At 40.8% G+C, this 25,402-nt stretch overlaps 1 protein-coding gene across 1 annotated transcript; it reads left to right on the top strand.

The window, feature by feature from the left end:
* The first annotated feature begins 1,614 nt into the window (after positions 1-1,614).
* On the top strand, positions 1,615-23,480 carry LOC100556857 (vesicle-associated membrane protein 2). The gene is made up of 5 exons (XM_003226670.4): positions 1,615-1,865; positions 16,954-17,071; positions 19,648-19,806; positions 20,173-20,224; positions 20,554-23,480. The coding sequence occupies exons 1-5, from the start codon at positions 1,630-1,632 to the stop codon at positions 20,568-20,570; spliced, it is 582 nt and encodes a 193-aa protein (XP_003226718.3). The 5' UTR covers positions 1,615-1,629; the 3' UTR covers positions 20,571-23,480.
* Positions 23,481-25,402: the final 1,922 nt, after the last annotated feature.

Genomic DNA, 25,402 nt, shown 5'->3' on the forward strand with positions numbered 1-25,402 from the left:
CTGTCAGGGGTGCTTGTGTTGTCGACCGCGTTTTAGGGGATCGGGCCCTTAAGGAGAGACCCGATCCGGTCCTGAGAGAACGGACCTTGGCGAAGCCAAAAGGAGAATTACGAGCCGCAATACAACCTGAAGCCGAAATGAAGAAGGTCCGCCAAAGTTGAAGGAAAATCCGCCAAGGAGTCTTTATTGAGCAATTCAGCTGAAGAGGACTCTAGTAGCGATCATTCGGTCTACTAGGGTCCCATACAATCAAAATAAAGCCATACTTATACAAAATTTCAGTCTGACAACCCTTTGAATTTCCCGCCCTGCTTCCCCGCCCATCTGATCGTTGATAGGCTAGAAGGTTGAACGAGGCGGGCTTTCGTTTCCCGCCTTGCTCCGTTGGCCCAATAGGAAGCTGCCTTTTGTCTCTACTCGGGCCAATCAGGAAAGAGAAGGCGGGAGTTATCGAAACAATGAGGTGACGGGGACAGGAACCAGAGGATTAAATCCTGCTAGACTGATTTCTAAAGGGTGCTTAATTTATTAATGGCAGCAATCAAGGGTGTCCGGGTTTCTGTCACGTATACAGATTTTAGATATGCCTTGGGGTATCAGAGGGGAAGTGGTGATGGGTGTTGATGAGCCATATTGACAGGCTCTGCAGGGCGCCTTCCTGAGGTGTCCTGGATATTTCTTTGGGTGAGCTATGACAATGTTTGCCTTGAGGCGAATCTCCTTTAGGTCAACACTCCGAATTCGGTGACTCAAGCCCTATATTGTCCATGCAATTTGAATTTGATTGGATTTAGCGGTGGCAGATTATCCTTTTGTTTTTGGGAAAGGAAGCCTGGGTCATAGGAAATGGGATAAGTTCTGGGGTTCAGGTTGAGTTCAAAATATTTCCTATTTGATTTCATGATTTGACAATTATATGAAATAAAATGAAAAATAAAATAAAGTTGGAATATAAACCATGCTGGGAAAAATACATATTTTCCGGGGATCCCAAAGAGTACAAATACATATAGGCAGATAGATAGATTTCATGGAAATAAGGGAGAATCCATAAAAGTGAGTTACATTGCATAAAGGGGAATCATGAATGATATAAACAATTGAAAATATTTGATAAGAACGAAGTTCATAACATCTGGAGAACCCAGCATGGAAATTCATAAAAGTGGAGTTTTAGCAGCATGATTTTACAATTCATGAAGTTGTTATCTCTTGCCTCAGAGTGCAGGGATAATCCACAGTAAACTCCAGTAAAAAGTCTCAATCATCTTCTACTATAAATATATGGAATATAGAACATAAAGTCTTGATTTTTGAACTATCTTTTACAAAGTCCTGGGGGGGAGGGTGGTCACCTCGATCACATGGATTGTGCTTTTCCTGCATGGGCAGGGGATTGGCCCATGAGGTCTCTTCCAACTCTTATTATTCTGATTCTATGAAAATAAAAGCTCTGTGGCATAAGCAGCCAAGTCCCTCATCTTTTCTGTGCTTTTTAAAATCTCTCTTGCCTCGTTCTGTGCCTTAAGATAGACATGGAAGAGGCAATGAAAGAGGCAATGGAATCCATTTGAAACAAGATCTTGAGGGGAAATAATCATGAACAATAATAATGAAACAGTGGGGAAGATGAGCCAAGATGGCGGCCGAGGCCTCTTCAGGCCTTCCTTTCCCTCAGCTGTTTCCTCTCTCCTCCTCTCGCCCCCCTTCTCGGAGTGCCCGGATGTAGAGCCAGCCCCGCCGCCATCTTGCTGCCTCAGAAGCCAAGGCGATCCGCAGCCAGGCATTCAGGCAGCGAGAGCCCAGCCGACGAGCCGCCCGCCAGCCCCGCACCGCCTCGAGCCCCACCTCGCGCCTCCCGAGATGTAAGTAAGCGGGGGAAACGCAGTGAAAGAACCACAAAGAAGGGTAGAGACATGTATATGTCCTCCATTCGGCGTGGGTTTTGCCCTTTCTGTTCGCGCCCTTGTTTTTCACCCCCCGCCCACGCAGGGAAGGAGGGCTGCGCTTGGCTCTGGGCGAAAGAGGCCTCGGGAGGAGATGGGGCGCCTCCTTGGAACCCCAACAGCGGGGTCGGGAGCGAAGCCCCGCTCCTTCCACACGTTCAGAGCATCTCTCTCCTTCTCCAGGTTAAACATGGCTCCTCTCTTTCCAAGAGGAGGGGGTTCATCAGCGAAGGCGCCTCCTTTCCCCAAAGAGATAATGATTTTCCTCCTGAAAAGTGGGCTCTTGCATGAAGGCTCCTTTCTCCAAAGAAATATGATTTTTAAAAACTAAGGGGATTCTTGCATGAAGGCTTCTGTCCCCAAATAAATATGATTTTCCTCAAAAGTGCGTTCTTGAATGAAGGCACCTCTTTTCTCCAAATAAATACGATTTTTAAAAATCATATTTGATTTTCATGGGGACATGAAGGCTCCTGTCCCCAAATAAATATGATTTTCCTCTTGAAAAGTGGATTCTTGCATGAAGGCTCCTCTTCTCTCCAAATAAATATGGTTTTTATTTATTTGTTTATTTATATTTATATTATTTATAAATATGAGGGAACTCAAACCGGTTCACATCAAATCAGTGGCAAAATTCAGTGCCTCACATGCAATAAAAACAATATATCACACAGTTACATATATGACTATAAATCAAACCATTAAAAACTGTAGATCATCAAACATAAACATAAAACATTTTAACATTTCACTGATCCCGAGGTTGTCTTAAAAATGAAGGGGATTAAAATCTGGGTATTTTTTCCATAAAACAACTTGCATGAATGCTCCTTTTCTCCAAATAAATATGATTTTTCTCTTACAAAACAAGGGGGATTATTGCATGAAGGCTCCCTTCTTTAAATAAATATGATTTTCCGCGTGAAAAGTAGATTCTTGCATGAAGGCAACTCTTAATAAGACTCCTCCAAATTAATATATTTTTTTCTCTTGAAAAGCAAAGTGGATTCTTGCATGAAGGCTCCTGTCCCCAAATAATCTCCTTTGCTTTTTAAAAACCATATTTATTTGGGGACAAGAGCAAGAATCCCCTTTGCTTTTTAAGAGAAAAATCATATTTATTTGGAGATAAGAGGAGCCTTCATGCAAGAATCCATTTTTAAGAAGAAAATAATATTTATTTGGGGACATGAGTCTTCATGCAAGAATCCACTTTTTAAGAGGAAAATCATATTTTTTCCATGAAGGCTCTTTTCTCCAAATAAATATGATTTTTTTCGTTGAAAGTGAAGAGAATGATTGAATTAAGACGCCAAGCCTCACAACCTCTGAGGATTCCTGCCATAGGTGTGGGTGAACATGGCCATACAGCCCAGAAAACTCACAGCAACCCAAAAACCCCATGCTTTTCCAGATTAAATTCAATTAGTTTCCTCTTTAAAAGGAAAGGGGGTTCTTGAATTAAGATCTCCTTTTCTCCAAATTAAATATGATTAAAAAAAACAAATAGAATTCTTGGATTAGACCCCCCATCCTTTTCCTGATTAGATATGATCTCTGTCTCATAAATGAAGACCCCCTTTTCTCCAAATTAAATGTGATATCTCACTTAAAATTCAAAGAGGGAGATTATTGAATGAAGACCTCTTTTAAATCAAATATAAACACTATCCTAGCAAATCAACATGCTAATGGGAAGGGGATATCATATTTCCTATCATGTTCATTTTTTCTTCCTTTCTTTGCCTAAAAAATGTGAAAAGGAAACAAACCATTCAGACATTACATTGCCTCCCATTTCTTACCTGGAAAAATGTGAGAAAGAAATCTCTCATTTGGAAGGTTGTCTTGTTTTCTTCCTTTATTTTCCTGGGAAAATGTAGAAAAATGTGAACTACAAACAAATGGCTCTTTCAAAGATTGCATTTCTCCAATTCCTTCCCTGGGAAATTGTCGCAAATGTAGTAAACAGAGAAAAATAAAACAAATAGCTCTTTGAAGTATTGCATTTCCCTTAACACAATCGGGAATAAATGAGGTCATTTTGTATGTTTCCCCTCCTTATCCTTCACTCAGCCATGATGTAGCAATGAGAGCCTTTGTATGTGTGGTTTTAAATATATTTTAATATTTTAATATTCATACCATAACTTCATTGCTTTTAGTATTTTATATATGTATTTTAATGCATTACTGGTATTTTGCCATGCTTGCTGTTCGCCGCCTTGAGTCCCTATATCAGGAGGGAGAAAGGCGGGATCAAAATAAAGCAAATCAATAAAAGAAATAATACATATGTCTCTTCCCTCCTCCCAAAAAAACCCACCAAATTTCAGTATGAAAGGCCTTTTTTACATGCTTTTTTCAGCATCTCTTCTCCTTCTGTCCATAAAAACACCTGTGTGGAAGGTGATTTCACAGATTCCTCTCATCTGCATAAAAAGGATTAAAAAAGAAACCAACCAGCAAGATAAAGAGAAATCCCCCATGTCTCCATTTTAATATGTTTTTTTTTAAAGGAGGGGGTTCTGGTGTTGACTTCACTCCTCCAGCTGTCAAAGTCAAAAAGCCTGATGGTTGGACTGGTATAATGCAAAAAAGAAGCCATGAAAAGCAAAAGATAAAGATGTCTAGCGGTCTACTCTTGACCATTTCTTTTTTCTTTCTTTTGGTAACCCCATTGAATCTGAAAAAGGGTTTGGAGGGGGGCATTTTTAAGGCGGATGTTCTTCCCCTTTTCCCCCCCATGGAGTATTTTTAGATTTTGCTAACACGCAAGCAGGCAGGCAGATGGATGACGCTAAAAATATCTGTGTTTTTCTCTCCTCCGGCGCTCTGACAGCCTTGATTTCCATTCAACCTTTGCAGTTTTCTCCTTTGTGGGTATTTTGTTTTTCTGCAAGGAGGTGATCAAAGGAGAATGATGGTCAATGGTAGCTTTGGGGGAGGGGGGACCAGCTGGAGATACTGCGATGGATGTAGAAGTGAGGGTTGTGAAAATGTTTTCCTCCCATTTTTTCTCTTTTCTGGAGCCCTTGTACTAGGAAAATGTAATGAAATGCAAGAGGATGGGAAATGGTGTGGTGTGGTGGTGAGGAAGGAGTCAAAGTTGCATTTACAGACAGGGAGATTATGGAACTAATAGGAGAAAAATAAAAACTCATATGAGTAGATCAATCAGAGAGAAAGGAGATTGGAGGAACAAAAAGGATTATTAGACTTGGGTTCATGTTTATTTGATTTACCATATATCCCATTTTCCATTCAAATGCTGGGATTCACAACCACCTTCTGTGTAATGAAAAAAGGTTCCTGTTTACAGTAGAGCCTCATTTATCCAAGCCTTGCTTATCCAAGTTTCTGGATTATCCAAGCCATTTTTGTAGTCAATTTTTTTCAATATATCATGATATTTTGGTGCTAAATTTGTAAACACCGTAATTACAACATAACATTACTGTGTATTCAACTGCTTTTCTGTCAAATTTGTTGTAAAACATGATGTTTTGGTGCTTAATTTGTAAAATCATAACCTAATTTGATATTTAATAGGCTTTTCCTTAATCCCTCATTATCCAAGATATTCGCTTATCCAAATTTCTGCCGGCCCATTTAGCTAAGATAAATGAGACTCTACTGTATGTGTAACTTAAGGATGCATCTGTAGAATGGATGTAATTTGGCCCCACTTTAACTGGCATTGCTAAATGCTGTGGTCTCCTGGGAGTTGTAGTTTCACAAGGTGGTGCCTCATCAGACTATAGCTCCCAGGATTCCATAGTATTGAGTTGTGGCCATCATGCTGCATTAAATTACAGGGGGTGTAATTAAATTACAGGGGGGTGTCATGCTGCATTAAATTACAGTATAGATGTGCTCTTAGACATAATGCAGATTAAATCAATTCTTGATAAATTGTTGCTTTGGCTCTCATATAGGAGAAAAGTAGGGCACCAAATAAATCTGGGGAGAAAACCTCATGAAATTAAAACCGTTTAACATCCTGTATTCATAAGGAAGGGAAATATTAAAAACTCCTGCAGCACATCTGTTTAAAATTTTATCTATAACAAGGCAGTTGCTTGATGTGGCCTGCCTGAATGGAAATACAGTAGAGTCTCACTTATCCAAGTCTCGCTTATCCAAGCCTCTGGATTATCCAAGCCATGAAATTAACCTCATGAAATTAAAACCGTTTAACATCCTGTATTCATAAGGAAGGGAAATATTAAAAACTCCTGCAGCACATCTGTTTAAAATTTTATCTATAACAAGGCAGTTGCTTGATGTGGCCTGCCTGAATGGAAATACAGTAGAGTCTCACTTATCCAAGTCTCGCTTATCCAAGCCTCTGGATTATCCAAGCCATTTTTGTAGTCAATGTTTCAATATATTGTGATATTTTGGTGCTAAATTCGTAAATACAGTAATTACAACATAACATTACTGCATATTGAACTACGTTTTCTGTCAAATTTGTTGTATAACATGATGTTTTGGTGCTTAATTTATAAAATCATAACCTAATTTGATGTTTAATAAGCTTTTCCTTAATCTCTCTTTATTATCCAAGATATTCGCTTATCCAAGCTTCTGCCGGCCCGTTTAGCTTGGCTGAGACTATATTTTTATGTGCTGTCAGGTAGATGGCAAGATATTTGTGTGTCCCTTAAAGTCTTTTAAAAATTTATAATACAGATCCCACCACCAAAATATTGTCAAGTGGTGGATGCGCTAGGGGAATATAGGGGGTTGAAGACAATGGTGCATCTTATGAAGGAGGAAATACAGCTAATAGAGGAAAGGCTTTCGGTTAAAAAAATAGAAAAAAGGAGTAAGGGTGAGAGCTTTGCCCTCTCCAGTAAAGAAATGCTACAGTATACTTAGTGGGATGTAGAATGTATTCTGCATATGCTCAGTTGCATTGTTTATTCTTGGTTTACTTTCAGGGTGAAGAATGCATAGGGGATCAGTGAGATTTTTTTTACTCTTGAAGGGTGCCTAATTTTGAGATAGTAACATGGCAAAATCTAGCTAAATGCTTTTACTTGCTTGAAATGTTAGGATAGGTAAAGGTTTCCCCTGACGTTAAGTCCAGTCATGTCTGACTCTGGGGGTTGGTGCTCATCACCATTTCTAAGCCCAAGAGTCGGCGTTGTCCGTAGACACCTCCAAGGTCATGTGGCCGGCATGACTGCATGGAGCGCTGTTACCTTCCCACCAGAGCGGTACCTATTGATCTACTCATATTGGCATGTTTTCGAACTGCTAGGTTGGCAGGAGCTGGAGCTAACAGCGGCTGCTCACGCCGCTTCCAGGGTTTGAACCTGGGACCTTTCGGTCTGCAAGTTCAGCAGCTCAGCGCTTTAACGCACTTCGCCACTGGGGCTGTTAGGATAGCAGAAGATAAATATTTTAAGTATTCAATTTACCAGTAATACAAGGAAGAAATCCTGTGTCTTGGGGAGAAGTGTGCCCCCTCTTCATTGTGGGACTGTTGTGACCTTGTCATACAAAACAACTGCTTCATCCTGTTAGGAAGATTTGAAGAAGCAGCCAAATTCCTTTTGGAATCAAGAATAAGCTTGTATTGGTTTTAAAACTATGTTTAATATTCTTGTTTGTGTAATCTTTTCTGAACTAGTATTTGTACAAATCATGCCTCCAAAATGTAAGATATTTTTTAATCTATAAAAATCCATCTGCTTTCAACTACTTAACCCAGTTTTGCCTGTAAGCTTACTAAAATCTACTTTTTAAAATCATACATATTGATCTGATTTTCCTGCTTGATTGGAAAATTACCCCAATATTATTGTTTGTCCTGGAGACATTTTCTTGAGCTGGGTACTTTTCAGGTATTGAACTACAAGCCCTATCTCCTCCACTCCATTGATAAAGCTGGGTAGGGATGATAATGAATTGTAATTCATTTTCTGGAGAATGTGAAGTTGGAGAAGGCTGGTATAGCATTGCTATTTTATGTAAGGGATACCACTTTGCTATGCCAATGTATATAGAGACATTAGGTATCCAAAGGTGATCCTGGAACCAAACCCCAGTAGATACTAAGGGACCATTGTATTTTAGCATTGTATTTTTCATCCCTTTCCCTTCTGCTCTGTCTTCTGCACATCCAGTTGATTCTTTATGTCCATTGATTCAACAATCCATGGTTTGAAAATATTCCTCCCTAAGAAACCCCCCCCCCACACACACACACAATTTTTGTATTTGACATTTTATATAAGAAATGTCATTTTACTGAGCAATTGTACATAATTGTACTTGAGTGTACACAGATGTTGGTATCCAAGTGAGGTACTGTTGTACAATTGTACATTCCCTTCCTGAACATTTGCTTGTTTCCTGTAGAAGGGTGTTAGTAGCCTTAGTAGACCATATACTGAACACGAATCAACAGTGTGATGCAGCATCTAAAAAAGCCAGTGCAGTTCTAAGCTGCATCAATAGGAGGATAGCGTCTAGATGGAGGGAAGTAATTATATTGCCAGTCTAAAATGGCTGCTCTGTCCTTGCAGCAGAAAGTCATCACGTTTTTAAAAAAATAATAATAATAAATCAAAAGTACAGGAGTCATAGCAACCAGAGAATGCTGACATTTCTGATGCTAAGAATTCAGAATATTTTCCCCATCCTAGTATTTGAATTAGCTTAGGAATTTCCTTGGCATATGTATGGATCGTGTTGGATTAAATAAAGAAAAGCAGTTTAGTCCATGAATCAAATAATTCCCTCTAGTTTCAGCAGAACCCTTTGATTTATTCTCTTGGCTTTCAGTTCATTAACCCCATTATTTCTTGGAAACAGTCTGGTTTCTTTTAGCCAGGAAGTCATTTGGAAAAGGAGCATGAATGATGGTTTTGCTTCTCTTTGGTGATTCTAGGAAGGGAATTAAATATAAACAGAGGTATTGAATATAAACTGAGATATTCTTCTACTTACTGTATCCATAAAAGCCAGGCAAATAAGCTTGCCAAAGTGATTAGTCCCCAAGAATTTTTACCACCTTGCCTGCTACTGAATGCAGTCATGAGTATTCATTTCCAAGGCTGTGGATGACATATCTTTAATTGTATAAAACAGCAAACAGCATAATCTACACAATTGGGGGGGGGGGGGCGCATGCAAGGCCTAAAACAAACACAGTCTTTTGTTCTAAAGCAGTTGGTAAACAAATAAAGCTCTAGACTCTTCCTCGCTGTTCCTCCTCCCATGCCTTTCTGTGACCTTGCCTCTTCCTGAACAAAGGGATGGGCAGAAGATAATTCAAGTCACGTTCTTTTTGTGGTGTGAAGCTATGTTTGTGAGATCTCTCAGCCTTGCAGAGAACCCTGAAGAGTTATCAGTTGATAATAGATGGAATTTGTGTTACATCGTTTAAGACTGATCAGTTTGTTTCAGCATTAAGCTTTCTGGTCTGGATTGGAGCATGAAATTCATTGAAGTTTACGGTGAAGTAATTTTTTTCTTTCTTTTTTATACCGAGACACAATGACAGCAATACCTCTGGAAATTAGCTCACACATGTAGTCTGGCTTGTCTGGGAGATACTGCTGCTTGCCGTAGGAAAGCTACTGAATACCCACTCTTGCTTGTCTTTCCTTTCCCAAATCATGCCTTCTCTCTTCCTGTAAGACCAGTTATGAAGCTCCCCAAATTTTAGCACTATGTCCTTCAACCTTAATTCTTACCTCTACTAAAATTGCAGCGCAACATTCCCTTGGTAGCTGAGGATGATGAGGGAACTGCAGTCTGATACATTTATAGCAGGGATCCTCAAATATTTAAAGCAGAGGGATAGTTCACTGTTGAGCCGGAGTATAGTTTGAAAAAAACATGAACAAATTTCCATGCACACTGCACTTACCTTATTTGTAGTACAAAAACCATAAAAGAGTAACACAGTATTTTAAATGAAGAACAGTTTTAACCAACGAGAACTTACTAGTATTTCAATGGGAAGTGTGGTCTTGCTTTTTGCTGATAAGAGAATTAAATTAATTAGGATTGTTCTTGTGTGCCTTCAAGTTGTTTCAGACTGAAGGTGACCCTAAATCTAATGTTTATGGTGAGGGAGGAGTAAATGACCTTGGGGGGCTGCATCTGGGCTATAGGCCTTTGTTTGGGAATCCCAAACTCTCAACTGAGGAAGGAATTCCTTGTATTTATCAGCAGCTGGTTTTAAGAGGTTCTTGGTCCTGCCACATCTTCCAGTACATCATTTCTTATCAAGATGAATTGTGAGGTTCCCCCTGAGGAGCTTGTAAAGGTTACTATTTTGGACTGTGAGCCATAAAGAATCTTCCAGTCAGCATGGTTTCTGGATGCTGAAAAAAGTGGTCCAATAAATTAAGATTTCTGGTCTTAAGCTACATTATGAATCAGGTCAAGTTCTATTGTTGCCTATTACAGAGCTACCTGAGGATCAGTGTTGGTCCATGAGACATTAGTTCTCTGTCCCTGGAGGAGCAATTGTAATTACTGGGCACATATGTGGCATTGATCCCTGATACATGGGTTGGAATGAGATTGCCAGTCCTCTACATCAGACAGCTGAAGCCTGTTCTGATAGGATCTTGACGGGTTTGAGAAGTTTTCCCCTGTCACCTTCTCCCTGATCTTTGTTCATCAAGAGGTGCCACAGAGCAAATCACTGACGTTCTCCACGCAAAAGCCTGTAATGCTGTAGTGCAGAAATATGCCCCCCTTTTTTATTTCTCTGCACCTTTCCACAGATATGTGGGCTGAAAACTACATAAAACTACATGGCCATGGCTGCATTTGTCTCCTGTCTATAATAATACAGTATATACAACGCTAAGTCTCGTGTGTTGCTCAGACACCTAACTAGGCAGATATATTAGATGCCATTTGTTCTATCTCTCTGAATAATAGGATGGCATGAGGAAAAGGGGGCAGAAGTCATCAGGAAATTTAACTTTGGCTATTAGTTCTTTAATGTGAACTTCAGGGATTTTCAAAGACATAAATATTAAATGAACAGAAAGTTCATATTCAAAATACAGATCCTGTGTTGAAAGAAGTGAATGCTGCTGGGTGTGACTAAACATGTTAACCTGCATTTTCTCCCCAATTGTGAGGACTTGGTAACATGGAATTACAAGCATTTCTCTAAACAGGCAGTAGATGTCTTACACTTTGCAGAGTGTCTTCTTTCTAGCACAAAACAGAAAAGTATATTTTGAAGCAAAAAGAAAAGCAAGCTTTGAAGGGCAGTTCTCATTTACTAGGAGGTTTCTATCTTTTACCTCAGTCTGTGATTCCTTGCAACCTGAGCTGTTTACCACTTTGCCAGAACTATAAAAATCTACACAATCATATTTAGTTGGATCGCAACATGATTTCAGAACTGCTCTGTGGTATATATTCAGGTTTACTTTATCTGTGTTAAATGAGATGCTGTCTTCTTAAAATTGTGCTTCTTGTAAACACCCTGTTTCCCCAAAAATAAGACAAGGTCTTATATTTAGTTTTTGCTCCAAAAGATGCATTATGGCCTTTTTTCAGGGGATGTCTTATTTTTCCAAAGTGACTTTTCATGAACTGTAACTAGGGCTTATTTTTGAAGCAATGCTTATATTTTGAACATCCACAAAATCCTGAAAAATCATGCTAGGCCTTTTTTTCAGGCTAGGGCTTATTTTGGGGGAAACAATATCTGCCTGAAAGTCCACTAGTTTTTGATGTGTGAATTTTGTTCAGTGTTATTTTCTCAAAGTAAATAGGAGGTAGCAGTGTTCTGGAAGAATGCAAGCCAAAATCATCTTCAATGCTGGTGAACCGTAAAGCTTTGTAGGCGTATTTACGCAGTACTCATGTTACAATGCCCTCTCAAGACTGTTCAGTGATCATTCCTGTGACTGTTCTTGATGAATGAGAAGTGGCTAGAGCTGAATCCACAGACCAGTCTTCAAGTTGACCAATTAAGCTCTGGACAAAGCATGATTTTCTTGCATAATAGGGTGCTGGATCTCTCCTTATGCAAGCATATGAAAAGTGAAACCAGTGGCATAACCTAACATAATGCCTCCTCAAGATGCTAGACAACATGTGTGCTGGAGTTGCTACCTGACATTGAGTGATAATCTTGCATACAGCCTGGTTTGATTTCTTGTTCGATTTGCAGACCATTCCCTGGATCATGTGTTGTGAAGCTGCTAAGCCATAGCTATCATATTATTTGAAAATCCTGCCTCAGTCTTGGGGCTGATGTTAACATTCAAACAGAAAGGATAGCACAATAGAGATGGAGAAACTGAGCACATGGAGAGCCTTTTGCCGTCTTTAATGGATGTCTTCCTGAAACAGAAGAGTCTGAGTACGCTTGATGCTCAGTATTTATCATTCAGTGTTTTTTTAGAAACATTAGAAAACTAGGGGTGAGCGTTTATAGATTTTTTAAAAAAAAATTATTTGCATAATCTATTATCTTGCAGTATGCTGAGACTTTCAATCTACATCTCTGCAGAAATAAAGATGGTCTTCACCACATCGACTGATTCTTTCTTAAGCTGGAGATAGGGGAAACAAGATCTGATAGAAGAAAATATGTTCACTAGACATAGAAAGCTTGCTGATATGGGGAAGGAATCCCTTGCTGGTCTTGGGGGGGGGGGGGGAGGATCCAAGCAGAGACACTTTACTTGTTTAATAATAGATATTTGAGAGATAATTTCATTATGTGAATTCCTGGCTGCATTCCTGAGTTAATGGTCTGAGTCAAAATTTAGGCATTTTAAACCCAAGATTTAAAACCAGATTATTATTGGATTGCAATTCTTTTTAAGACCAGGATGGGGGACAATAGAGGTTGCAATCCCACATTGGTTTATGTGGCTACACACCTTATCATCCTTATCTTTAAATCTATGAAAATGAGGATACTTGCGTTACATTTTTTAAAGTAGAAAGCTCAGGTGTTAACTTATGTGGGTACACCTTATGTGGGTCACACATACCCTTTGGCAAAACAGCGAGGATGTTATTTGAACACTGAGATTAGTGTTCTTGTGCTGTTCATAGTGCTATATAAGAGCATTAATTCTGTTCTAATAACATCCTTATTGTTGTACCAAATATATAACTAAATACCAAAGTCGGAATTATCCAGGCCAATTGTATTTCCAATTTCTGTTTATGGTTGTGAAACCTGGACATTGAAGAGTATCTGATTGGAAAAAAAATCAATTCATTGGAAAAGTGGTCTTAGAGGAGAGTTTTGTAAATACCACAGACTGCTAAAAAAAAAATGGAAAAGGATCTAAGGATAAATAAAGGCCTGAATTGTGCCTAGAGGCCTAAATTACAAGATGGCAGGGTTCCTTAAAAATGACTGATGAAATTAGAAAGCAGTGAAAAAGGGAGGAGACCACATTACAGATGGATAAACTCCTTGGCTGCTCTCTGAGTTTGCAAGATATGAAAGCTTTCTTGGGGTGCTCTCAGTCATAGGATTTCCATAAATTAACATTGATATATTATTAAACTTTTGGGGAAATTGGTAGGCAGTAGGAAAAGTTGCTTGATTCCATCAAGGAAGATACAACTCTGCATTTGCAGGATCTGAGCTGTGCAGTTGATAATAGGATCACAGACATCTCTTCGAAAGTCACCCAACTTGATGGCAAATAACAGCAACAGCAATCGCTCTGGGCGATTTTAATTGAATACTGTAATTAAAAAGCAGCATCTTAAGCATATGTAATAGTAATCTGGACATGTTTTGGTTCATTTTTGGGTGGGAGAGGCAGCAGTAGGAGAAAAAAGGTCAGCAAAAAGCATTGTCTCTGTGTTTATCTTTCCCTTAACCTCCAAACTGCGGTCCATGGCCTTGATTTTCATCTTTAAAACACTGCTTTTATTTTTTTAAAACTGTCTCATTCATTCCGTGCCATTCCCTGCAAGCACTTGTAGTTTCTGCTTGGCTCACAGCTTTTCCTCTCCCATGGATGATCTCATCTGACATCACTCTCCTCCATCCCTGCAAAGTCTTTGTTAAAAGGATGCAAAGGCAGAGAATAGGAACCTCTTGGGATGTGGCTTTGGGGGAGGCGAATTTCTTATCCTGTCTTATAAATATGTCATTCATCCATCTTCTGAATTGTATTTTGGCTCCTCCAAGGGGCAATCATGTTGGGAAATGTTGGGGTTTGTTTCCATAGTTTTTATGGTTTTGTTTATAGATTTTTAAAAATCTAAATAATGTTTCTGCTGACCTGAGCCATCTTCTGACAATATTTTATTCCTATCTTTGAGTGGATTTCTTTTTAGTTACAACATGTATCAGGACAAAAAAAGTTACAAAAGTGTAAGCAGTAAAATTACATTTTTAAATGTGAAATTAAAATTTTGAAGAGGGGAAATTTTGCCCTTCAAATCACATGATCACTTCACCAAAACTCATCACTGTGTATGTTTAAAAAAAAACAGGCTAATATATATGTATGTTAGGGCATAAGAATTTATGTTGCCATTTTGGAATTTGAAGTATTTTGCCTGTCCTGGGGTTCTTCTGCTTTGTCTAAATTTTAATACTATGATACTGCTTTAACTCCCTTCCCTCCATCCTGTATTGGGATATGCAGTTTATGGAGGGTTATTTAGAGTTCTCAGCCAAGCAGATCTACTGGGTCCAAACTACAGATCCCCAGATAATGTAGCCATGGTAGTAAAAGTGGAATCATGGTGCTATAACTGGGTAGTGTGAAAGAGCCTTTTTTGTTAATCTAGCTTTCTCAGATTGGAAAGTGAGAATACCTTTGGGATGAAATGAAATGAAACTATTTATAGGCTGCCCTATCTCCCCCAAGGGACACAAGACCACTACCAACAAAATATACAATGGCAAACATTCAATGCTGACAGTAATACATAAACAAATCAGTAAATTACCCCATCTTTTTTCCTGAGTTGAGATCAAGAGTGATGGGATTTAAGATTCAATATATCTTATATTCATGTGGAAAGTTAATTAGATGGGCTGCTCCCAGAAACCTGAATTCTTCAGTTGTCTTTCAGATGACATCTCCCAGAATCCCAGCTTCTTTTTATATCTTTGATGGGTGTACATTTAGAATATGCAGTGTTGGGGTTTTTTTTTGTGCAAATGAGACCAGAATGCATAGTAATTCACATCCGGTGACATTTTAGTCTCCTTTGGCTGCAGGATTTTGGAATTCCATCTGTCCCAGCCAATCAAATTCTTTTTTGCGAACTGCAGGTCAGCTTTAATCCAAGCTGCTCTTTTCCCAATATGCTGATCTGCAGTGTCTCAGGAATTATGGGAGTTGTAGTCTGGTGTCTTTCCAGAGTGCCAGCCTTAAGCTGCCTAATGTCTGCAGAGCGTGGCTTTGGTAGTTTTGTGGCTAATCTTAGTTTGTGTAACTCTGCCCAGGTCTCGCTTTCCAGGGATTAAATATAGAGCCCTTGCTCTTAATCCCTGCCTTCTTATTGCTCTGCTCTGTATCATACGCCTCCACTGTATTTATAGCTCTGCTCCCCTATGCTCAGCAAGACCCCCTGGGGAGGGGAAGGTGAGAGGACACTTAAAAAATTGCCTCTTAAAATAACTTGTTATACAAAGATTGTGGTATTGTAGTTGATGTAAAAAATGTGATTTCTTGTAAGTGCAGCTCTTGTTCAGTGTTTCTTTAATTGTAAGTCTAATTGATAAGATACGGCCAAGAAGCAATTGTTTGATTGTTGGACTAGGAATCTGGGAGCCCAAGGTTCAATTTGGCACTCAAGTCATAGAAATCCATTTAATTACTTCGATCAAATCACACTCTCTCAACGTCCGAGGAAGGCAGTGGCATGGGGGAGGGCCTTATTTGGAGACCTAACCATCACCAGCACTGAGATCATTTTGATGCCAAGTCAAAACCTGTATGTATATTTGGCTGGAGTTACACTGAAAATGTACCTGTTCCAACCTACATAAAATTTAACTTAAGAACAAACTGACAGACACTATCTTGCTTGTAACTTGGGACTGCCTGTACTTGGCTTTCACTGATAATCTATTTAATATATTATAATCTTATACAATTACAGGTGTGTGTGTGTGTGTGTGTGTGTGTGTGTGTGTGTGTGTATATTCTGAACTTTGGATAGCATAGGGAAGGGTTAACACCCCAGTGGTATTTGTTTTGCTATCTGTGCCCCTGGTCAGAAGATTTCACTTTACTTTTTATGCCTGTGAAAATTGGATTTTGAAAAATGTGTATTGTTGTGGAAACAAGTATTGGTGATAAAAGCTTCAGTTGAGGCACGTTTTTCCCCCAATAACTCTTTCAGGACTGAGTTTCCCTTCCTAGAGGTAGACTTTCTCTCACTTCCTGTTATCTCAACCCCATTCTTAATTATGAGTCAGATGTAAGTCAGATGTTTGTAACTCAGCAACTGCCAGTATTGTTATTTTTAAAATCAAATTTATTGTTAGCCTTTCCGAGATCTATGAATATAAGGGTGGGATGTAATGTTTTAACAGATAAATACATGGAACAAGTGTTGGTGCCAGTCAGACATCTAAGAAAAGAGTGTTCCACAATTTTGGTGCCACACCTGAAAAAGCTCTTATCCCATATAGTATGTTGACTTTTCTGGTGGGATACAGAAGACATTCCTTTTTGGGTATAACTGAACATGCTGGAATTGTATTAATATTACCCAACTACTTACAGAACAGGAAGGAGAGAAATGCAGCCTCGGATTGTCTGTGAGGTTTCTCTGCCTCAGTTCTCCAATATAAAGAGATTTGAAAGGCGTAGCTCCTAGCTACAATACAGTTGAACACTCCTGCTTTGGTTGTTGTGATTTTTTAGGACTTTTCAACATTCTTCCTTTCCTTACAAAGTGCAGAGCTTTGTAAGAGGAACTATAAAGTGTAACATGGGAAATTCTATTTTATTTTGTAAGTGATTGGGAAAATCATCCTTCTCTCTCTCTTTCCCTCTTTCAGGTCGGCTCCTGCTGCCGCACCCCCTGCTGCCGGAGGAGAGGGGGTAGGCCCTCCTCCTCCACCCCCCAACCTCACCAGTAACAGAAGACTCCAGCAAACACAGGCTCAAGTTGATGAGGTGAGGAGTGGGCACATTTACCTGTGAGAAGGCGGGGAAGTGGGTGCTAAGCATAGTCGAGAAGGTCCCCTTGCAATTGCCAACCTTCACCCTGGAACCCTTAAGAGATAGTGAATTATAAATCCCATTACTCTTGATCTCAACCCAGGAGAAAGATGGGATATAGATTCAATCAATAATGGATCACTGCTGGAAACCGAATATATATCTTCAAATCTTATGGTAATTACCTGGATTTTTCATAAGGCTTTCTTAGACAAAGAATGCTCAGAGGTAGTTTTGATAGTTTCTTTCTCTGAAATATAGCCTACAGCACTGTCTCCCATCCTAGTGCTAAAAGAGCTGACCAAGTTTAGCTTCCCAAGATCTGGCATTTGGGCCCCATTGGAAGCAGGATACTGAGCTATTTATAGGTCTTCAGTTTGATTCAGCAGGACTCTTCTCATCTTGTTACAAAGTTGGCTTAGATTCCAAAACATTGGTGATGATATTAGGAAACTCCCTTTATTTTTTCATTTTGTTGGGAGAGGATCTTAAGGTTTCATGCCTTCTTTATTATTCAGCTCTTCTTAATTGGAGATGCCAGGTTAGTTGAACCTGGACCCAAAGCATGTCGTCTACCCATAAAGTTGCACTTTCTATCTTGAATTGTAGAGATAGAGATAGGGACGTGAGAGTGATTACTGATGATCAGTAAATGGCATTGCGGACTCTTTTGCTGGTCCCACTCATGACTGCATTATACCAAGTCAGGCCATCATATAATCTGGCCCATTATTGTCTGCTTTGACTGTCAGCTGCTACCTGCGCCCCCTGAATGGTATCGGATATTTTCATTTGGAGGAGCCAGGGTTTGAATTCGGGACTTTCTCTAGGATACATGTTTCATTAATTGAGATACGAGCCTATTCCCCTTTCTACTGGTTGAGTGTGTAAAATGTTGAACTTGGACTGTGGCTATTTTGAGAGGAGTTGCAGAGAAAAGCAGGTATTTGGGAAAGGGTGGAATTCTGGGGTACTTGAGGAGGTGAAATGGGAATATTTTGGCATATTTTCTCATTTTGGATACTTTCTGTGTGACTTTGGAGCAGAAATTCCTCCCAATCCATTTTTTTTAAAAAAAATGGGGGATTCACTGGCTGCATCTTGCCTGAGGACCATCTTGTGACCATTGCTGCCTTGGTCTAATTCAGTGGTTCCCAAACTTATTTGGCTTACCGCCCCCTTTCCAGAAAAAATATTACTCAGCGCCCCCTGGAAAGGGGGGCATGGCTTGGGGGTGTGGCTCCTGCTAAAGAGGGCTGGGCCGAGCTCCCCTAGTCCAGGATGCAGGGCTGGGAGGGGGAGGCCAGGACTGGGATGAGGCAAGGCTGAGCTTCTATCCCTGTCCTGCAGTGCCTGCCAGGACACAGGGGGCATGGCTAGAGGAGGGGGTGAGGCCTCTTCCCAAGTGCCTAACGGGGCTGAACCTCTATACACCGCCCCTGTGTTCTAACAAGCTCCTTGGGAGGTATATAGAGACTCAACCCTGTTTCGCGCTCCTGAAAAGAGGCCCCGCCCCTAGCCCCGCCCTTTAGTCCTAAAAGGCCTCTCAGGAGGGGTATAGAAGCTCAGCCCTGTCACGGGCTCTTGGGAAGAAGCCATGCCCACCTCTCTAGCTCCACCCCCTGTGTCCTAACAGGCGCCTCCGGTGCTCAGCCCTATCTCCAGCACTTGGGAAGGGGCACCGCCCGTCCCCTGGCCCCGCCCCGTGTCCTAATAGGTGCCATCACTGCCCCCCTTGATCACTGCAGCGCTCACCAGGGGGCAGTAGCGCCCACTTTGGGAATCACTGGCCTAATTCCTTTGTTTAGTGTAGAAAGCTGTAAACCTTCCTTCAAGTGATGCTAGTGTATGACACCTTGTCCCAAAACACACCATCATCTACCAACTATACAGCTCTCACGTGATAGGAAATGGCACCCAAATCCATTCCTTGCAATGACTATCTCTAGAGTCAGTCTTGCTTTCTTGGATTACAGGGGGCCAGCCTGTTCCACCTTTTGACATTTTTGTTACATTGGACATAGTGAGGAGTTAACAGTTGGTGCCAAAGAGCTAACAAGATAGGTTTTGAGGAAGGATTTGACTAAAGGAAAGCAGAAAGGCATGAAAATACTCAGCCAGTTCTAGACAGACAGGAGAGGGAAATTGTCAAATGTTGCTTTTGAAAGAGGAATAATAATATAGTAATAAAACTTTATTTATATATCACCCTATCTCCTCAGAGACTCAGGATGGTTTCCAACATAGCAAGGAAACCATGAGCATAAGTAGAGTATAAGTAGTACAGACAATGGCCACGCTGAAAGAGTGAAAACCATGGGATATGTCAGAATATATGAGAAGAGAGCTTTGTGTTGTGATGAGAAACAGGGGAAGCTTTCTACAGCATACAGGAATTCAATGTAGTGATTTTAAGTGTTAGACTCTGACTCTGGAGACCAAGGTTTGAATCCCCACTCAGCCATTGAAGCACACTGGGTGACAATGGACAATTTGCATTTTCTTCACTTCCTTGAGCTTTCCCTCTCCAGGTAGTGGATATTATGCGAGTCAATGTGGACAAGGTGCTGGAAAGGGATCAGAAACTCTCTGAGCTGGATGACCGTGCCGACGCCCTGCAGGCTGGAGCATCCCAGTTTGAAACGAGTGCAGCCAAGCTCAAACGCAAATACTGGTGGAAGAACCTAAAGGTAATGTGGAATTCAACAGTATTTAATCAAACATGCTTAATGCAGTTTGTTGTCAGAAGTCCTTGCCCCCCATTACTCCCTGGAAAACTGTAAAATGAATGACAAAAAGACAACCTCTAAAACAATCACAATACAGATTCTCAATTGTTGGCTAAATAATACAAAATTCAAAAAAGGTAGAGGTTTCAGTTGATGAAATCATTGCTTCAAAGCAAAGTTAAGCTCCAGTTTGTCTCTTAAAATAGATTTTATTGAGTATACAGTCTATCCTTTGTGTTGTTGATAACAGTGATTAATTGAATTATATTACGTTGGTACCAGTTCCTCCTCTCATGGCTTTCCTATTTTCTTCCCTTCTAATTTCAGATGATGATAATTCTCGGAGTGATATGCGCCATTGTCTTGATCGTTATCATTGGTGAGTGACACAGGCTGCAATGAGATTATGGGGACACAGGTACATGGGAAGGCTTAGAGAAACACCTGCCCTGAAAACTCCTGTTTTGTCTCTCCTTTCAAAGCAGTTAATGCCCTGTTATTGTTTCAAAAACACCCAAGGTAGCAAATGCAGCGGGAGGCTTTTTCTACAGATGAAAAACTTGTTTCCATTGAACTCCCTCCTAGGGCAGGGCTGCTGTGTATCTTTTGATTGTCATTGCTTCCACGTGACGTTCTTGAAAGATGACTGGGCCTTCCTGAAGTTGCTGACTGTCCTTTTCTCCCTTTCTTTCTCCCTGCTCTTTGCAGTTTACTTCAGCACCTAGTGGGATACCTGGAGCCATTCCCCATCCAAGAGCAGCGGCCGGGAGAGGCAAGAGGGGCGAAACATTCCCCCCCTCCTCTAGATCTCAGCCATATCTTCCAGCCCCTCCTCACCACCCCCTTTACCTTTCCTGCCCAGTTCTCCCCTTCCTTGTGTGTGTGCGTGTGTGTGCATTGCGTGTGGGTGTCCTGTAAATAGCCTGATTTGTTATTTATACATATATATATATAATATATAATATAATATATTTTGTCTGTTTGTAGATTTATTACTAGACTTTCCATGTGTCATGGAATCCCTGTCCCCTCTTCTGCCAACCCCTAACGTCTCTCTTTCTCTGACAGTGGTTTTTTTTTCATTGTCTTGACTTCTAACTCAAAACTTCAAGGACCAATAATTCCCTGTGACCCCAAATTCCTTTCCTTGTGAAATGGGCTCTTAAACACTCCCCTACCCCTTTTTATTTTATGCATTTAGAGCATTTATATCCTGCTCTTCAGCCACAAGGGATCTCAGAACAGTTTGCAAATTGTTACTCTGACAGTTCCTTGCCCTCAAGCTTGAAATCTAAATACATCAGGACATGGTGATGGGTGAAGGAATTAAATCCTGCAGATATTGCTGACTCTTCTCTCCCTCTGCAGCTAAAGCAATGGCAGTTGGGATGGAGGGAAGCTTTTTATCTGCTTCAGAGCATAATAAAACTGTAGCTCGCTTCTTTCCCCAAAATTATCACCTGAATACTGATGGTGAACAGTGCCCTCACTTGAAGTGTAGATCCATCTGCTCATTCCCTACTCTTCCTTTTTGGAAACACCTGATCTTTGCTGCCTGTGACTTTCAACTGGGCTGTAGGCTTCGGTGTCCTGATTCTTTGCCCAATATTCCTTGATTTCAACCCCTTCCTTCTTCAGTGCAGTGAAGGAAGGGGAGTTGAAAACCTTTCTAGTCTTCTGCAACATTCCTGGAGTTGTTCCATGTGCTGTGTCTTCTTGAAAGTCACCCACTGAACACCTTATAAAACCCCTTCAGATATGGTGGCGTTGTATGAAATTCCTGCAACAGGAATTCCTCTCCTTGCCTTCCTGTCTGAACAAGGTGGTGACAGCTGATTTTCTTGCCATGAGTATAGTCCTATAAAGAAACTGCCTCTTTTTTATTTAAACAAAATGTGCAACAAGGTAATAAACAATGTTACATTCCACACCTCTTCTGTAAAGGAGACGACAATGTCCTTTCAAGAATGGGAAAAGGGACAGTTGTTTCCACTTCCCAGAATAACCTTTCTGATTAACTTCTCCTTGCAATCACTGCCTATGTGTAGGGTATTGGAGTGTGTATGTGTGTGCACGAATGCATGTCAAGGGGCAAGAAAGAGGGGAATGAAGTCTTTGGTTTCTTTCAGAAGTGATGGGGGAAATTAGAGTATTGACTTCTCCAGATCGAACGTCTTATAATTACAGGAATTTGGCGAGGAGGGGTTACCTTGGGGTGGGGGGAGCCTTTCTCTTAAATCTACAGGGCTAAACAGAACTTTATTTCTCCCCTGGCCCTGGTTGCTATATTTAGATGAGTGCATTGTATCCCTGTCTCTCCTTCTGTACCCTGTAGTAAAATAATGATTGTCGTGTCTGCTTTCTTAACGTCTGAATCGAACTGCAGGCAAGGAAGGGGTGGGGCTAGGAGATGTTATGTGCGTGGATGGGAAGATTTGAGTCCAGTGTACATTTGTTTGGGAAGCAGCCCCCTTCTTCTGTACCCTTACTTTTCTATCCTTGCCCCAAACCAGCTGGTTCAACTTTGCAAATGTAGTACTTGTGATATCGTGCCGAGTGAGACCTTCCAACTCCCTTGTCTAGCACAAACTGCCATCTTTTGTGGCCTGTTTATAATGTCAGCGACTTGTGACTTTTAACATTATTTTTGGTACATCTCTTTCCCTGCCTCAAACCCTTCTCCTTTCCTTTCCCACTCTTTCCCCTTTCTCTCCCAAGGAGGGAGGGAAACGGTTCTCCCTTGTCAGCTCTCTCTCTCTGTACTGATTGCTCTCTTGAGGCCAAGGAATTCCAAGAAGAACCCCGGCAGGAATAATGTGGCATCGCGACAAAAAAGATTGGGGAGACACCCATGCCAGTTTGGAGGGAAAACAGGGCTCTGGGTGTCTCTCGCTGACAACCATTACAAACATGGTGGGGGTAGCTAGTAATGCATTTTTGTGGGGCTGGAATAGGGGTGGAGGCAGAGGCCCGAGGCTGTCCTCGCTCCCAACAAGGAGGGACAAGGGAGCCAGGCAGTTTGCAGGCTGATGCCCTTCCCTATTCCACCCCATTTGCCAAGGATTGTTAAAGGCGGTGGCGGCAGCACTCAAATGGGGGCCTGAAGTGTGACCTGCTGGGGAAGAGGCTCGAGGTGGGACGTGAAGCTTGAGTTAACTCCTTTCCAGGGGGTTACAGTGATAGTAAGGGTCCCTGATACATCGTCTTCCGTATATAAGGTGGAGAAAGGTGTGTGTTTGTGGGGAACGGGAAAAGGAAAGGGGCTGCAGTTCTCTAGCTGGGCAGCAGGTGTCACTGCTGCTGCCCAGCTTCTTGGGATCCAGTCTTCCCCCTCTTCCTCAATTCACTGCAAGAATAAGGAATTTGAAAGGGGAGAGTTTGGCCCCTAAAGGTGGGCCTTCTTACCCAATCTCTGAAAGCAGACATGATCGATCGGGGCATACAGAAAGCTCTATATTATGCTGCCCATTCCTCCTCCTCTCTTCCTCAGCAGGCCTGGGTTATGCTGGAAGGGGTGGGGACCCCATAGGGACAGAATTGGGAGCGACTACGCTGTGAAAAATAAATGCATATATATTGACATTTGGAAGACAAAAAAAGTACAATAAATAAATGTCCTGTGGAGAACGCCCAAATTCTTGGCCTGCTTGTCTTTTATTTCTCAGTCAACCTGGTTTGAGTCACAGCCAAAGAGAATGATGGCTTCTTAGGAAGATATGGGTTTTCCATGGCAGTGGGTTGGACTACATGGGCCCTTGGGGTTTCTTCCAATATTTTTTAAAAATTATTTTTGTAATAGAATACCCTCCCTGCCAGCTTTGCATATGAAAAAAGTATGCAATGGTCTGACAAGATGAATCAGCAAAGCTATATTTAGTTAACAGCACACATTATTCTACTCCCAGCTTTTTGGATTAAAAAAAGAGAACTTAAATATATATGAAATTAATTTCAGTTCTAAACATCAATGCTAACAACAATAAAAATGCCTTTATAAGAAAATACAGTTTTACTGATGGCTATATTAAATCTAAAATAATAGCACTTCAGTATAAAGATAGTGATTGAAATATACCCATTGCTAAACAAACTTTGTTATAGGCACAAGGTCATTATAAATACTGTGTATATAATTACTTTCAGGTTTCTTGTGTAAGATGTATATAAAATATACATGAGTTTTGGGTTTAGACATGGGCTCCATTTCTTAAGATATCTCATTATATATGGCTATGCACATACAGGTATTGTGAAATCCAAAACACTTCTGGGCCGAAACATTTTGGATAAGGGAGATTCAACCCATAATTGGGCTAACAAAAACATTCACAACAGCAATTTAATTCTATCCTCATTATCTGTATTCAGGCCAAGTTGGATAGAATTAAAATTCCACCATCGGTGTGTGTTCATGGAAAAACGAAGAAAAAGGAGGAGAGACATCTCTTTTGCTGGAAGGATCTTTGTCTAGGGATGGATCTACACTGTCAAATTAATGCAGTTTGACCCCACTTTCACTGCCATGACTCAAAGTTAGGGTATTGTGAGGGGTTATAGTTTTTAAAGATCTTTAGCCTCTGCCAAAGAGTGCTGGTGCCTTGCCAAACTACAACCCGTAGGATTCCATAGCATTGAGCCATGGCAGTTGAAGTATTAAGCGGCATTAATTTTGCAGTGCAGATGCAGCCTCGGTGTGTAATGCAAAAAGAAAGGAACGTCAGCAAGTCTCTGACGGAAGGAAAACAAGGCAACTGCTTTGCCAGCTGGCTGTGGGCGGGAAAGAACAGTGAGGCCCTGAAGCTCAGCTATTAATAATTCCAGCTAGACAGGAACAAAATGGCCTCACCTCCTGACCCATCTTTCCTTGTCGTGATTCGGAGAGGTTGCTAATTGCAAGCATCATAAGCCTGCCTCCAAAGTGGCATGTGGCCCTAAAGGAGAGCCAGTGGCTGAGGCCATGGGTGACTGGGAGTGACTCAACGTGATACTAGGCCAGGACTCGGGGAGATAAGGCTTGCCTGGTGTCCCATATATTGTATGAGAAATCCTTTACTACTGGGTCAGAAAGTTGGTCCTCTGAACATTAAATCAGATGCCAACAATTCCATTGTTCCGAATTAGGCTTGCCAGATATCCTTTATTGTAAGGAATGTCCTTTATTGTTGGCTCAGAAAGCTGGTCCTTTGTGAGCATTAAGCAAGATGCCAGGAATCCTATAGATTTGAATATTGGTCAATCATACTGGAGGATTTGCACCCCTATGTCCTCCATGAAAGCTGGGGACTTGGCCAGGTCCTGACATCTGAGTTATTACTATTGTTATATTTATTTATATCCCACTTTATCTCCCCAAAGGGGACTCAAGGCAGCTTGACATAAAAGCATTAGCACATAATTTAAAATATACAAATATACAAAAATGAAAACAGTTAACAGCTGTAGAAAATTCAGTTAAAATCCATCAAAACATATTCAAAGTTTAAAACCACAGCACATGCTAACGATCTTAAACATCATTTGAATGCCTGTTTGAATTAAAAGGTTTTAGCCTGCTGCT

This window comes from Anolis carolinensis, chromosome 6, assembly GCF_035594765.1.
Source record: "Anolis carolinensis isolate JA03-04 chromosome 6, rAnoCar3.1.pri, whole genome shotgun sequence".
Lineage (NCBI taxonomy): Eukaryota > Metazoa > Chordata > Lepidosauria > Squamata > Dactyloidae > Anolis > Anolis carolinensis.